General features: G+C 39.4%; 2 protein-coding genes across 6 annotated transcripts in view; both read left to right on the top strand.

The window, feature by feature from the left end:
• pex5lb (peroxisomal biogenesis factor 5-like b) overlaps positions 1–4,520 on the top strand; it is a 38,473-nt gene extending 33,953 nt beyond the window's left edge. For all 3 annotated transcript variants that reach the window (XM_046876561.1, XM_046876560.1, XM_046876559.1), the window contains 3 exons: positions 187–352; positions 565–722; positions 1,532–4,520. In XM_046876561.1, coding sequence (XP_046732517.1) covers positions 187–352; positions 565–722; positions 1,532–1,727 — 520 coding nt within the window. In that variant the 3' untranslated portion in view covers positions 1,728–4,520. The remainder of the gene's footprint in view (positions 1–186; positions 353–564; positions 723–1,531) is intronic.
• A 1,054-nt stretch (positions 4,521–5,574) lies between these two features.
• Positions 5,575–14,728, top strand: gnb4a (guanine nucleotide binding protein (G protein), beta polypeptide 4a). Of its 3 annotated transcripts, none has more exons than XM_046876564.1 (10): positions 5,575–5,643; positions 9,105–9,219; positions 10,372–10,410; positions 11,907–12,013; positions 12,762–12,825; positions 13,056–13,218; positions 13,344–13,410; positions 13,511–13,712; positions 13,925–14,141; positions 14,225–14,728. In XM_046876564.1, the coding sequence occupies exons 2-10, from the start codon at positions 9,163–9,165 to the stop codon at positions 14,329–14,331; spliced, it is 1,023 nt and encodes a 340-aa protein (XP_046732520.1). In that variant the 5' UTR covers positions 5,575–5,643; positions 9,105–9,162; the 3' UTR covers positions 14,332–14,728. The 3 variants fall into 3 exon arrangements, with proteins under 3 accessions (XP_046732520.1, XP_046732518.1, XP_046732519.1); XM_046876562.1 differs by lacking the exon at positions 5,575–5,643 and adding an exon at positions 6,938–7,250; XM_046876563.1 differs by lacking the exon at positions 5,575–5,643 and adding an exon at positions 7,285–7,489.
• The last annotated feature ends 260 nt before the right edge of the window (positions 14,729–14,988 follow it).

Raw genomic sequence — 14,988 nt, 5'->3', positions numbered from 1 at the left:
CCTAAAATAGCTAAAACTAAAAACTACTTCCAAAAATATTCAGCTTTGATATTAATGAGTTTTTTGTGTTCATTGAGAACATGGTTGTTGTTCAAATTAAATCCTCAAATAAAATTAATCCTCAAAAATACAACTTGCCTAATAATTCTGCACTCCCTGTATATATGTGTGTGTGTGTTTGTGAAGCTCTCAGCTGGTAGAGGTGTTGGAGCTTTATCAGGAAGCCGTGCGGCAGAACCCAGGCTGTGTGGACCCTGATCTGCAGACGGGACTCGGCGTGCTGTTTAACCTCAGCTCTGAGTTTGATAAGGCTGTGGACGCCTTTAATGCAGCGCTGTCCGTACGGCCTGAGGTGAGCCAAAAGTCCAGTCCAAGAGAGCTTTTAAGGATCATTCATAGCTCATCAGTGTTTTAAGATTAGATGGTCATGGAGAAATCTCAAGATTGATCATAAACCTTTTACGTATAATCCTGAACTTCGATAAAAAAGTAATACAAGACAAAGAAAGCCTTCTAGAAGGAAAAAGGACAATTTCATTAACATTAGAGCGCTGTGTCTCTCAGGACTATCTGCTGTGGAACCGACTGGGAGCAACTCTGGCTAACGGTGACCGCAGTGAGGAGGCAGTTGAAGCGTACACCCGAGCTCTGGAGCTGCAGCCCGGCTTTATCCGCTCCAGATACAACCTCGGCATCAGCTGCATCAACTTGGGAGCACATAGGTAACACAGACCAGAGAGTACGACCATGCACCCAATTATTTATATATAAATATATACATACATCGTCTCTCGCAAAAGCATCAGTATTAACTTCATAAATTCCTCCACTTTTCTGTAAATTTTTCTGTGCATTACAGGATTTAAAATTAAGGCAAATTGTGTTTTCTGTGCACAATCTACAGGAAAGGATCATTTTTTTTATAAATGTTTCATGAAAAAGCATAACAACTGTGTTAAACTGTTTTGGCTGACTTTTCTCTAATGATGTCCAGTTCACGAAAAGTCCATTTTGTAAATGTCCTTGTAAGTATATTTGCAACCAAATCGGTCTCTTCTCCTCTGTCAGTCATTGTGGAATAGAAAAAAACATAGCTATTAAATGCACATAAATATATTTGATCTTGTGCAGTTTCCCTCAGATGCGGTTTGCATTTAATCAAAGGACATAAAAATGCAGAAATGACTGGACACCTTCTAGAGGGCCTCGGTGACTCCAGCTTGCAGTGTGATTGGTTAAAGCAACACCTTCATTCTCATGTATTGTACATGATCAGCCACCCACAGTGTTTATATCTCACGAGAGATTTTTTTGTGGGTTAAAAACAGTTCACCTCATACCCAGCAGGGGGCAGCAAAAGCTACAATGTGCTTCTTTAAATCTCACTAACAGGGATGTGTTCTGTAAAAAAAGTTGCCATCTGGTCTTTGTACCGCATATGATATTTTACCTAAACGAGCTCCCATGGTTGTATTTGTCATCTAAACATAAATCTAATGTCACTGTTTCACGTTGCTCTTCTCTCATGCAGGGAAGCAGTGAGTAATTTCCTGACTGCTCTGAACCAGCAGAGGAAAAGCAGGAGCCACCAAGTGATGTCTAGCAGCATCTGGGGGGCTCTGCGCATCGCTCTGTCACTCATGGACCTCCCAGAGCTTTTCCACGCCGCCAGCGTCGGTGATCTCGACCTCCTCATGCGGGCTTTTAATATGGACTTGTTACCCTGAACCTAAAAATATCTTGCTAAACTGATGAGTGCAGCAATGCTGGGCTTTTTGCTAAAAAAAAACATATTAGAGAAGGCCATGCGACACACTCCAAGCACTTTTAGGGTGATTTATTTATTTGTATTTCTGCTGGTGTGTCTGGTAATGATTTGCAGTTTGCACACAGGAGAGTGTGGATTTTATATATATGGCTGTTTTGAGATATGATAAGAGTGTGTGTGTGTGTGTGTGTGTGTGTGTGTGTGTGTGTGTGTGTGTGTGAGAGGGACATCAAACACAAGCACATTTAAGGGAAGACTAATTCAGAATGTAGTCTTTCCTATTGCATTGTACAATGTAAATGCTGTTTGTACCCTTGAATACGAACCAAATTATAGCATGACAAAAACACATTTATGGTTCGCACATTACCTTTATTAACCTCTGATCCCATCCGTATCATACACCATGAATTCTTTTAGGAAAGTCCAGGAGATTTTTCTTCGGCTACATTAAAAGTGTCCATCTCAATCGGCGGTCATAAAAATACAGCCATTGTTAAAGTTACATAACTATTCAGGATAAGTGTTATAACATGTTAATATACCATGAGTCCTGTTTTAGGAAAGATTAACCAATGGGGGGCAAAATTTCGCATTAAATGTTTTGAGATAACACTTTGTAAGGCATGCTCAAATAATCTTCCACTACATACTAGCTATTTTAGTAGCAAGTCTACAGAGACAGTCAAGAAAGCATGCTTAGCTGAGCTGCAGTTCCATTTTCCGCCGCACGATGTCACTGTTGCTAAAGCGAGTCACTACAATGACACCAGGGTGATGAGTGACATTAAGTGCGTCTCTCCTCGGGACACAGCGGTCCCTCTGAGGCGTGTCATGTGCCCAGGTGTGCCAGCAGGATGTGTTGCCATGAGCCATCTGTGTTCCAGCGCTCCTCTTTGACTGCGCAGAGCTCGGGGGCTCCACAGGAGGCCGACTTCAAACGCCTCCTATGAAAGGTCATGACAAAAAAAAACCTTACAGCATCATGTTGAAAGTGAGGAAATGTATGAAAGTGCAATAACACAAAAGGCCAAGCAGATACTAAACCCATTCCCAAGTACATGCAAGTGACAAAAAACAGGTTCTTTAGAATGTCAGAGGTTATTTACAGATTATTTTGGGGTCATATTTATTATAAGATCCTATAATTAATTAAATCTCACGAGTATTATATAATTAGATGTGAAAATACTGAATCTTGAGGAACAAAAAATTCAATAAGAAAGTAACAATGAAAAAAGTACATCTTACATCTAGGAAATTAAATTTGAAAATTATTGATTATGCATAAAAATCACGTGGAAAAAATAAAATCACAAAAATGTAGATAAATTCAACCATGCCTTAAATACATTAAAAGAAAGAATCATTTTAATTGAAATTAAATGAAGTCACATTGAAATATATTTCTTACATATATTCAAAAATATATATTATTTAAAAAATGTGTATTTTAATTGTCTGACGTAAAAATTCACATGTGAAAGTCGCATGACTTTTGCCTCTAAGGTTTAGAATAGATTTTTGTTTCAGACACAACTATGCAACAAGCCATATTTGTTTTCTATTTTTTTTTTTATTATTAAAATTGCTAATAAATCTCTTTATAATTGCTTTGTATGAAAGCCTTATTGGAAAAAAATTAATAACCGGATTGTAATATTGATTGTATTCTTAATATAATTTTTTTTGGAATACAGATAAAATGAAATGATGATGAATGTACAATCGGCTGTAATGTATCCAAATCTCTAATTTGCTGTTTTTAATCGAATGTTTTAATCGAATCTGCTGTTACTTGAGTAATCGAATGTTCTGTATCATAGCACCACTGCATTCATGACATCCTGATCCACAGCTTATATTGTAACACCTCCAGAACCTGTTACAACTGTGGAAACTCCTTCACCTTTTTAGAGACACATGTGTGTTCCTTTTGGTTTCTAGGCAAGCTTGGTGATGTAATGGTATGAAGATATACTATGACTAAACGACTATAAATGTCCAGATATTCCACTTTATTTGTACTGAAAAATCCTTCGTTAGCATGAAGAACAGCGTTACACATTCTCGTAAATTGGGACAGTTGGTCTCTTCAAACATTTCTCTGAAACACTTATGATGTTCTTCACTATTTGAGATTCCTTTCTTGTGATCCACTTCATCCCAGAGCAGTTCAATAAGATTTAGGTGTGGTGACTGGGCAGGTCATTCCATGATTGATGTCGCTTCTGATGTCAGAATTCACAATTGTACGGTGTTGAAGTACAGACCAGAAGCCATGTTGTTTCAGTTTGCCTCTCACCTTCTTACATCTTCTCTCCTGCTCTCCTTCTTATACAAGTTCATCTGTTAGAGACAAAAATGTCCCGCTTGGACTCGTCTGTCCACAGAACTTTTTCAAGTCTGTCTAATTCTTGTGTTTTTTCTTTTGCCTAGTTTGTTGCATAGAAACAAAAGGAACATACATGTGACTCAAAAAGCATAAAAGACCAGATGTTTTCAGGTTTTTGCTCTGCGTAAAATATTTATTAGGAAAACAACCTGATTATTACAGTAGATTTGAAATTGTAAAAGTTGTACAAAATATAAAAACTTTCAGCATGTTAGAATACGTCATATATCCTCTGGGACTTTTTTGTAAATAAGTCGTGGAATTTAAAGAGGTGAAATATGATCATGTATTTATAACTGATATTAAAATATTATTTTAGAAGGATTCACTATGTGTGTGTGTGTGTGTGTGTGTGTGTGTGTGTGTTTGTATATATATATATATATATATATATGTGTGTGTGTATTTTATATTATTCTTATTGTTGTTATTATTATAATTGTTTTATTTATTTGTTTTTGCCCATGTGTTTATAAGATTTTACAGTAGTTACATTATGAGACAGCGTTTCTGATATAAAAAAAGAATGAGCAAACTGAAAATATTATTATTATTAATATTAATAAATGAACTATATTATAGACATTACATATAAATCAATGAAACTGTAGAGTATTTAATTAATTAATTAATTAATTAATTAATTTTATTAGACGTAATTGATACCACAGAACTTGTTACCAGTTTTTTTTTCCTTCTTATACCACAGCAATTATGAATGAATGTATGAGTTTTCTGGGCTTAATTAAAGTCTATTTGTCAATTTACAGTATAGTCATATTTCATTTTAAGTCGATTAAACATGATAGTTCTTGTTCTCACTTACACTATAGCAGCTACCAACACTTTGTCAGGGTACTGAGACCAGTCTCTTTACAGAAAACTACAGTATAATCCTTAAAACATTTTTTTTTTATTTCGCAAGAATTCTCTTGACTTCAGTTTAGGACATTTTGGAAAAATTATTTGGTTTTATGGACAAAGAAAATGTAGAATATTTAGAAAATAAAATATTTTGGCCTATTTATAGATATGAAGGGTGTGTGTGTGTGTGTGTGTGTGTGTGAGTGTGCGCGAGTGTGTAGTCCACATGATCACGCCCTAATAGGAAATTAGTCATCAAACTTATAACGAGGCATGACTAAATGTGATGTTTATTTATGGCTTGTAAATAAAAGTCTGGATTTGATTCTATACAATAAATCATACACAAGTATTGTGTTTATTTATTTTTCACATCTGACTGGTATGATTGAGGTTCAATCATAAACCATATTTCGACACAGTTCGACCTCAGGTCTTATTACTGCAGGTCTCTTTAAGGCTCTCCAGGAGCTCACACCCCTCCACCTCCAGTCTGGAGTAAACCTGCTGTGGACCCGTTAGTCCTCCACCGTGCCAGCACTCTGATCCATACAGGAAACGCACACTACGCTGAGAAGGACACACTCTGCTAAGGACCAGCACACACGAGTATTCGGTAAGACTAATAAATCACTTTCCTACAATTCATAGACATGGATGTTTAGTATGATTTGGATTTATGGAGTGCAGAGGGTCAAAAATAGTCTTATTAAAGTCTGTCCAACTGGGTGTGTAAACATGGAACATGCTCTAATTAAAAAACGTGAGATTTCCTTTTCTGTAAAATATACACAATGGGACAATGGTGACACATTTCTGATTTTTTTTTTTGCCCTCTCTCGGTGTATGATTATAGTGAGGTGTAAATAAATCCCAACAGGAAGTGTCTTTTTTTAGAGGTGTAGTGGTAGTTGAGCTCCTACCCAAAAGGATGTGGCTTTGAAAATACGTTTATAACCATAACTTAACCATAGCTTACAGATCCAACTACAACCCTTTTACACACAGGCACCTCCTAAAGAAAGTGTACAGACTTTAATCGGATTAAACTATAGCAAACATTGTAGCAAAATTTTACATAAAGTACATGCCTTTTTATTTTATACCATGCAACTTTTAAAGTGATAGTTTATCATATTAGGAATGTAATAAATAATGCTATTCATTTTTATGTCAAATTTAGACTGATGCCAGAATCCAGAGTTTGGGAGCAGGTCGAGAAAAGAATTGAATTTTCCCAGCCCAGGTTTTTGATTTTTGATAGTCAATTACAAAGCTTTTGAGTGATATGTGTTGCTTGCTGTATTATTACAAGTAGTGATATGATAATCGATTTCTTATTATTTCAGGTGGATAACCCTGCTGAAGCATTTTAGGGTTATCCACCTGAAGAACTTAAATTTATTCTTCAAATTCTTCATATTTTTTATTTATTATTATTATTATTATTGTTATTATTATTATTATTATTATTATTATTATTATTATTATCATCATCATCATCATAATCATCATTATTATTATTATTATTATTATTATTATTATTATTATTATATTTATTATTATTATTGTTGTTTTTGTTTGCACTGGAAATCATAGTGGTGTATAAATATGACTTTTTCTTGCTTTTAAATGACCCTTAAATTGTGGAATCGGTTCACGGAATCAACTCCTTTGAAATCCTGCACATGTAACTTGTGTTCCGACTCGGAGTCGACTCCAAAAGTTCGGGAGTCGAACATCCACCCGTTACTCGAGTTCAGTTTTGATAATTGAGGAAGCTAACGGGCAATACCTTTCTCACAGAAGGGGGGTTAACATCTTATTCATGGTGCATAGTTGCTTCGGGAAACGCGATCATTTAACAAAAAACGCTCTGATATCCACATACTTACGAATTTTATTTCCTACTGTGGTCGATTTGACTATTTTAGTGCATTTCTTACAAAAAACTTGCGTTCAGTTTGGTTTGTTCCCCCTTCACTGGATTGTTGCTATGCTCCAATATCAGTATGGGTGTGGTGGTGATCCCGGTATGAATTGGTCCAGATTCGCGTCAAAATTTGGCGCCTGAGGCCTTCTGGTTCTTCTGGACGTACAAAACGACCCGCAGACGGAGATTTAAAAAAAAAAATGACCGAATAACATTTTTAATACCGTCTACAAAAGCATGAGCAGGAACTGACGGAAGGTCCGCCGGATCTTAAGCGCTATCAACAGGAGGTAAACGCTTCAGACGGTAAACCCTTAGCGGCTAAGCTCCTGTTAGCGTATCAAAGTATCTAGTCAGAGTAGAAGCGATTCATTTAGGACATTTAGGGGATGTATTTTCATTTATGGGTCTTTATGTCTTAATTTCTTGAAAGAGGAAACATTTTTATGGTTGAGTTTATGAAAAGCAACATGTGGTTTGAAAATGTAGCTATGTCGTTATGACTTGGATAGGTGGCTAGTTTTGCTAGGTGGGAGTACATACATACATACATACATACATACATACATACATACATACACACACACACACACACACACACACACACACACACACAAAATGTCCTTTCTGTCATTGTTCTTCTATTATTATTAACTGTTGGTCAATTTGTGGATCTCCTCTGATACAGGTCTGTTGTATGATGGCTGAAATCTGAATTCTGACTTCTCATTTTTAGTCTGTGCAGGTGTCATCAGTGTGTCTGATTTCTCTAAAAAAACAAAAAACAATCATGATTGAGTGAATTTGATCTTCTTGTATTTCTTCTTCCCTCCGGTGAAATACAATTTGCTGAGGAAGGAGCAGCGTTCCTTCCTTCCTGTTTTTGCACTGCAGCTCTGTAGTTCTTAGAAACTTGGGCTAAAGTGCACCAGACGCCACAGCTCGACTGAGACGGCGTCTGCAAGGGTAGACGAAACCACCGTTTGTGAGCTTGCAAGATCGCACACCGATTGCAGTTTTGTATCTGCTGTCGAGTAAGAGGGCTCTCCACTACTACAGGTGGCGCTCTAAAACGACGGCATGCCGTTTCTACGATTGTCTGAAGATGATTGGTGCCCATCAGAAACCGTTTGTCACGACCGATCACAGACTTGCGCCGGTGCACCACGGACTTGCGCTTATTGTTTATTGCTCAGAACCTTCATCATGTCATCGTATTGTTTGTTGAAGCCTGCTGAACGCCATCTCTGCAGAAAGACGACCCCACAATTTTCATCTCACTATGAATACTTAGATTAATGCTGATTTTAAGGATGAGTCAGTGACAAGATGATTGACTTTCTGTTTGTTTTGGACTTTTTATGGTCTGGATTGTTTTTGTATTCTAGCTGTTGCTGCTTTATGGTTATTATTTTTGGGTTTGAATTCAGTGAAGCCTCGTGCCATTCAAGAAACTGTTCTGGACCAAATCTTGATGATGCCACAGCCATCGGAAGTCCCAGAGGAAAACTGGCTGTGCTCTTGGGGTGGGCGGGGCATATTGCCAGTTTAACCTGTCAATCAGTGTCACGTTAAGTATTGTGACGCACTGTGTATGTAGAAGAGGACAGAGAGTGCTTTACTCAGTGTGAGTCTTGGTGTCGTCTGATGCAGAATGAGAGGCTTCTTGTTTCTCGAAGAACAAATTACACATTTGAATTGTCTGGAGGGGAAAAAAAATAACAGCTTCTTTGTGTACTCTTATGTGCTCAGGGTTTGAGGGCAAATATATTTGTTCTTTACTTTCTAGGATTTTCTAGTTTGCACTGTTTTTAGTTTCTGTGTGATGTAAATGATGATGTAGTTCTGGTCTGCACTGCTCTATAAGTTTGGGAGTAAAAGCAAAATAGTAAAAAGAAAGAAGAATGAAATCAATCTACAGGCAAGACCATGTATATTTGATCTCGGCTGGAAGTTCTCGGATTATGTTCAGAATAGGTGAATGTATAAAGCAAAACTTAAACCATCAGACAGACAAAGGTTGTCAGGATGAAAAGAAAATAGCATGCTCAGGAGTTTCGCAATATTAAAGCAACAAACTGAACTAACTTGTGTTAAACAGTTTGCTGTTTTGCTGCTGATTGAACAGATTGGATGCTTTGCAGGTCTGCTTGTCCATCAACGCGGGAAGTGAAGCGGGAGTGAAGCCCTCAGTGGAGGATCATGAGCGAACTGGAGCAGTTGCGGCAGGAGGCCGAGCAGCTGCGCAATCAGATACGAGTGAGTCCGACTGCTACGCTTCCTTTTATTCCTCTTATTTACATCTAACCCTTTATCTGAAAACGACAGCATAATGGCCTTCAATCGGTACCACAGAGCCGTAACCGCTGGACCACCCTGAATTATCGATCTCTTTCACTCTTAATTTGCTTAACCAGGTGACATCACTCATTCCACACACCATATTCTTAAGATTTCCTGATGTGCTCAGGGTTGATACCAGCTTTCTTGGCAGATTACCAAAGCAAGAACTGTCTCGTCTATTTAGCAGAAGCACCAGTGATCTCTGCTGCTTTCTTACTTCCTTTCCATACACATCAAATGAAAGGATACAATTAAACAATTGTAAGAATGAAGGAAAAGCTGTCACTGTTACTCTTCTTGCTCTTCTGTAATCCCGTCAGAATTGAGCTCTTAGTTCAAGTGGGAATGATTCCTTGTGTGTCTCAAAGATCTTCATGATCCAGACCACATGCAGGGCTGATGTGGTGCCCCAGATCAGCCCTGCATGTGGTCTGAATCATGAAGATCATGAAGATCTAAGTGTTTAATCTACTGCATCCTGACTATAATAAAATGCACCAGTGATCCAGGAAAATGGCTCTGGATGGTAGGGCTCTACGTTGTACCTTAAGGCTAATGGGTAAATGGCTCTCCATCTTTTGTCATCTCATCACACCTTCATTCATACGTTTGATCAGCATCCAGCATCCAGCCTGATCGAATTGTTTGTATACAGTGTGTACAGGTACATTGAACATTTATAAATACAGGAGGGTGATGTTTAAATGTGAAAATGAACTACAAATTCCAGTTGTTGGTGTGTTTTTAAAATGTCAGGGGGAAAAAATGTACCACATCTATTTTAAGTAATATTTACTTATTATAGCTGTGTTTTGACCTGACATTCACCTCTTTGGTTTACCTCTGAAAATCTGTTGATGAGGAGATAAAAACCCCATAGATATCTATTCCAAACATCTCAAAGAATGTGAAGGAGGATGTGGTTACCTCTTTTCCTATTATTATACCTCGTAGTGAATACTGTATGAATATTTGTCCTAACAATTGAACTATTCCTTGAGGAAGTTAGATTTTTGTGTGTGTGTGTTTATCATCAGTCTCATGTATTGTTCCCACTGTGTGTTGCAGGATGCCAGGAAAGCGTGCAGCGACTCCAGTTTGTCCCAGGTAAGCAAATCAGCCTCATCAAAGCTCTTCTTCACAAGGGTTTTTTTTTTTTGGTGGACATCTGACTAGTAGATTGCTCCCTATTTGCTGTTAACAACCTTTTCTCTACTGGGAAGATCCACTGGATATTGGAGTGTGCTTGTGAGATTTATTCAGCCACAGGGGTATTAGGAAAAGTCAGGTACTGGTGTAGGTGAGGTGAGAAGGTTTGGAGTGCAGTCAGCGTTCCAATTCATCCAAAAAGGGGTTTGGTTGGGATTAGAGATCTATAGCAGGCCACTCAAGATCTTCCACTATAACCCATGTAAAGCATATATTTAAATGGAGTTGGCTTTGTGCACAGGGGCAGTGTCAGGCTGGATTGGGTTTGGGTCTCCTACTTCAAGTGAGAGGGAAACAACTACATATGCCTTCAGCATAGTGCTAACAATTTTAAGGAAGAAACAAATACAGCTGGAAATAGTCAGGTATCCCATTAATTTTGTCCGCATAGTGTGTATTTATTTATTTATTTATTTTTGCAGTTAACTGTATATATAATATATATAAATATACAAATGTCCAGATGTTCCACTTTTTCATTGAAAAATCCTTCCTTAGCATAACAGCTTTACATGCTCTCTGCATATGGACAGTTTGTTTCTCTGAAATACTTTGGCATGCCTCTTGTAAAACTTGCCAAAGGTGTTTTTCACTGTCACATTTGGAGATTTCTTTCTTGTGATCCACTTAATCTCAGAGCAGTAGTTCAGTAGGATTTAGGTGTGGTGACTGGGCAGGTCATTCCATGATAGGTATCACTCCAGACGTCTGTTTGCTCTCTAATGCTTACAGAACTCGGACGTACGCTTCGGCTCATCGTCTTGTTGTTTGGTGAAGTCGGTTCTAATGAGCCGCAGTCCAGAATTTCATGGTGTCAAACTATTGAATGGCAGCAATGTTGGTTCCGTTCACCCGGAATAAGTCTCCAACGTTTCCTGCTCCAAAACAATCCCCAAACCATTAAGCTTCCACCTCCATGTTTGATTGTGAGAGCGAGGAAGCCTGTGAAGACACAACAGTCTGTGTTGCTGTTGGAAAAATACTCTCGTTTGGGCATCGAAACACCACAATTAAGAACAGAGTTGCTGTTCTCGCTTTAGAGTTGATCATTTTCCCTTAACATTGTTTCCTGAAGCATTTTATTTCCTCATATCGCACCTTTCCATGAATTGCAGTAATAATTAGATAATATAATAACTTTAATAACTTTCTTTAATAATAAATAAGTAGAACTAAAACTGATATAATAAATCATCAATTAAGATGCCATTAATTAAGCAGCTCTTAATTAATGGTATTGGCTGGTATTAGATTGTGGCATGCTTTGTTGTTCGTTAGCTGCCACCCATTTTGTGATTTTTGTCATTTCATCATCGCAGCCCCACCGATTTGTCATTCAGACCTTTCCACATTTTCCCATTTTGCTGATTTCTTTCTCTTCACCTTGTTGGTAGATCACAGCTGGGCTGGATTCAGTGGGGAGGATCCAGATGCGCACAAGAAGAACCCTACGGGGCCATTTAGCCAAAATCTATGCCATGCACTGGGCTACTGATTCCAGGTCAGTACAAAAAGGATTGTGCTTGAGGGAGCATGTGCTGGATAGAGGAAGAGAAAGTTCAGAGGAGAGTAGGAGGATGGGTGGGTTCCCTCAGCGGAAACCCTGTGGCTTAGTCAGTGTACACTTGATGAATAATGCAGCAACCTGCTCACAACTCAATGGTGGCCTGAGATTACCCCCCCATCTCTCTCTCTCTTTCTCTCTCTCTCTCTCTCTCTCTCTCTCTCTCTCTCTCTCTCTCTCTCTCTCTCTCTCTCATCCCCTCTCTATCTCTCTTCCTACATCTCCTCAAACCCAAAGCATTTTTTCCCCCCTCATCGAGCTGGGCTGTGCGCATAACAGGCTCGTCTCGGTGGGTGGAAAAATTGTTTAGAGCCATTAAATGTCAGCTACACATACAAACGAGTGCTGTAATCAAATGAGAATTCAGCTGTACATCAGGCTGATGTACAAACTACTTATACTTATACTACTTTTTATACTACCTATATATTTTCTTTCTCCTGAAAAATGATCCGAAAATGAATGAAATCTTGTGGAAACACTTTTTTAGATAAGTGTAGCCGATTATTACAGCAAAAGGGGAAATGTTTTTTTTTTTTTAATGGTATGTTGAATGTGCGCTCAGATTTAAAGGATTGGTTTCTACAGTTTTTGGTTATAATAGTTTGTTTTGAATCGTGCAGTCTGGAATATATATTCTGCGAATGCTGACTGTGGGGTTTTTTCCTCCCCCCCTGACATGTAGGCTATTAGTGAGCGCATCTCAAGATGGAAAACTCATCATATGGGACAGCTACACAACAAACAAGGTGAGTGCAGTGGGAAAATTATTTGGTGTTCAGGTCTTGATTCTGATTTGTCAGAAGGAAATCACCCAGTTGTGGATCACTTTTCTTTCTAAAAGCAGTAAAAGTTTCCTTTCTCCAAGCACCTTTTGTTTTGTGTACAATGCACGTTTTTTTGTCTTTGATCATGTCGATAAGTCCCTCCCATTTTTGAATTGTTGAAATTATAATTATTATTTTTTTCTCATTCTCAGATGCACGCCATCCCTCTCCGATCATCCTGGGTCATGACATGTGCCTACGCTCCATCTGGGAACTACGTGGCATGCGGAGGCCTGGACAACATCTGCTCCATCTACAGCCTCAAGACCCGCGAGGGCAACGTTAGGGTCACCAGAGAGCTGCCTGGGCACACTGGTAAACACGTGACTCACCACGGGAAATGGCTGTGGGAAAAACTGATCCTTTTAAAATGTTCCAAAAAGTTTTATGAATCGACTGAAAGTTCAGTATTTTCATTTCTTATTTTATCCTCCAATAAGGTTATTTGTCATGCTGCCGTTTCTTGGATGATAGCCAGATAGTCACGAGCTCTGGAGACACCACATGGTGAGTAAAGGCTTGTGTAGCCTCTCTCTCTCTCTCTCTCTCTCTGTTTTAAAATTGCAGCTAAAAAGGCAGGATACAAATCAGATTTTGTTTTGTTCAGTGCTCTGTGGGACATAGAGACCGGACAGCAGGCCACAATCTTCTCAGGCCATAGCGGAGACGTGATGAGTCTGTCTCTGGGTCCGGACTCTAGGAGCTTTGTATCAGGAGCCTGTGACGCCACCTCCAAGCTCTGGGACATCAGAGACGGCATGTGCAGGCAGTCCTTCACGGGACACGTCTCTGACATCAATGCCGTTTGCGTAAGTGTAACTTCTGTAACGTTTAGAGAGCGGCTCAAGGACAAAATGTGGGTCCAGTGTTAATATTGCTTGACCTGTAAGTGTAATTTATATCCAAAACGTCTCCAGACCTTCTGGTTAAGGTTATTTAAGACTAAATATAGTATTGCTTAAGTGTGTGCGTGTGTGTGTGTGTCTCTCTCTCTCTCTCAAACCCCTGGTTTCACCACCAGTTCTTCCCCAATGGGAATGCATTTGCGACCGGTTCGGACGACGCCACGTGTCGCCTGTTCGATCTACGTGCTGATCAGGAGCTCATGATGTACTCTCATGACAACATCATCTGTGGCATCACGTCTGTGGCTTTCTCCAAGAGCGGCCGTCTGCTCCTCGCCGGCTACGACGACTTTAACTGCAACGTCTGGGACACGCTGAAGGGAGAACGCGCAGGCGAGTTTACATCTCTGTGTTCTATAGACGTGGTCAGTCTTTTATAAAAATCCAGTGCTAACCCCGTCGCGTTTCCTTCGCAGGCGTTTTGGCCGGACACGATAACAGGGTGAGTTGTTTAGGCGTGACCAACGACGGCATGGCCGTGGCCACCGGCTCATGGGACAGCTTCCTCAGGATATGGAACTGACCTGCTCGGACAGTACTGGAGATTGACGCGCCACTCTGACCAATCACAGTCACTGTAGCGGCCTGCTTCCACAGAGGAACCCCCAACCCCCACCACCACCCCCTTCTTTCCCCGGTGATCTCTTACTAGACGTTTTCCCTTTTGACCACTGTGCAAAATTCCAGTCTTGATTTCCAGAGGATGAGTGAGGCAGATCTCTCTATCTTTCTCTTTCTCTTGTGCTCGCCCTCTCTCTTGTTTTTTTCCTCTCTGTCGTTCACTCTCTGTCTATGGCCTCCGAATCTGAAAAATCCCAAGGAATAGACTGTCATGTAAATACCATTTGCTATTCTCTGTGCTTGTATGTGAAACGTACACACTTGGTGTTTGGATGTTGTGCGAAAATTTTTAACAGTGAGTGTGTTGGTCGTCTCGATCGTGCTTTTTCCTTTTACCGATTAGGGATTTTTCTATGGTTTTACGTAGTTTTTGCCACACAAACACAGAAGCACTGCCAACAGTTTGGACACTTCCATGAACAAGCTGACCCGCTGTGCGGTCTTTAGGTGCTGTAGTCGACCCGTCCAGCTCATGGGCTAGTGTTAGACTTATGAAGTGTTGGTTTAGGTGAAGGAGCATGTGGGGTCTTTTTGGAGAGCATCACTTTAATGCCTTTGT

This window comes from Silurus meridionalis, chromosome 20 (assembly GCF_014805685.1).
Source record: "Silurus meridionalis isolate SWU-2019-XX chromosome 20, ASM1480568v1, whole genome shotgun sequence".
In the NCBI taxonomy this organism is placed as follows: domain Eukaryota; kingdom Metazoa; phylum Chordata; class Actinopteri; order Siluriformes; family Siluridae; genus Silurus; species Silurus meridionalis.
Note: the sequence above shows the minus strand (reverse complement) of the source record. Positions and strands in the feature narration are given on the sequence as shown.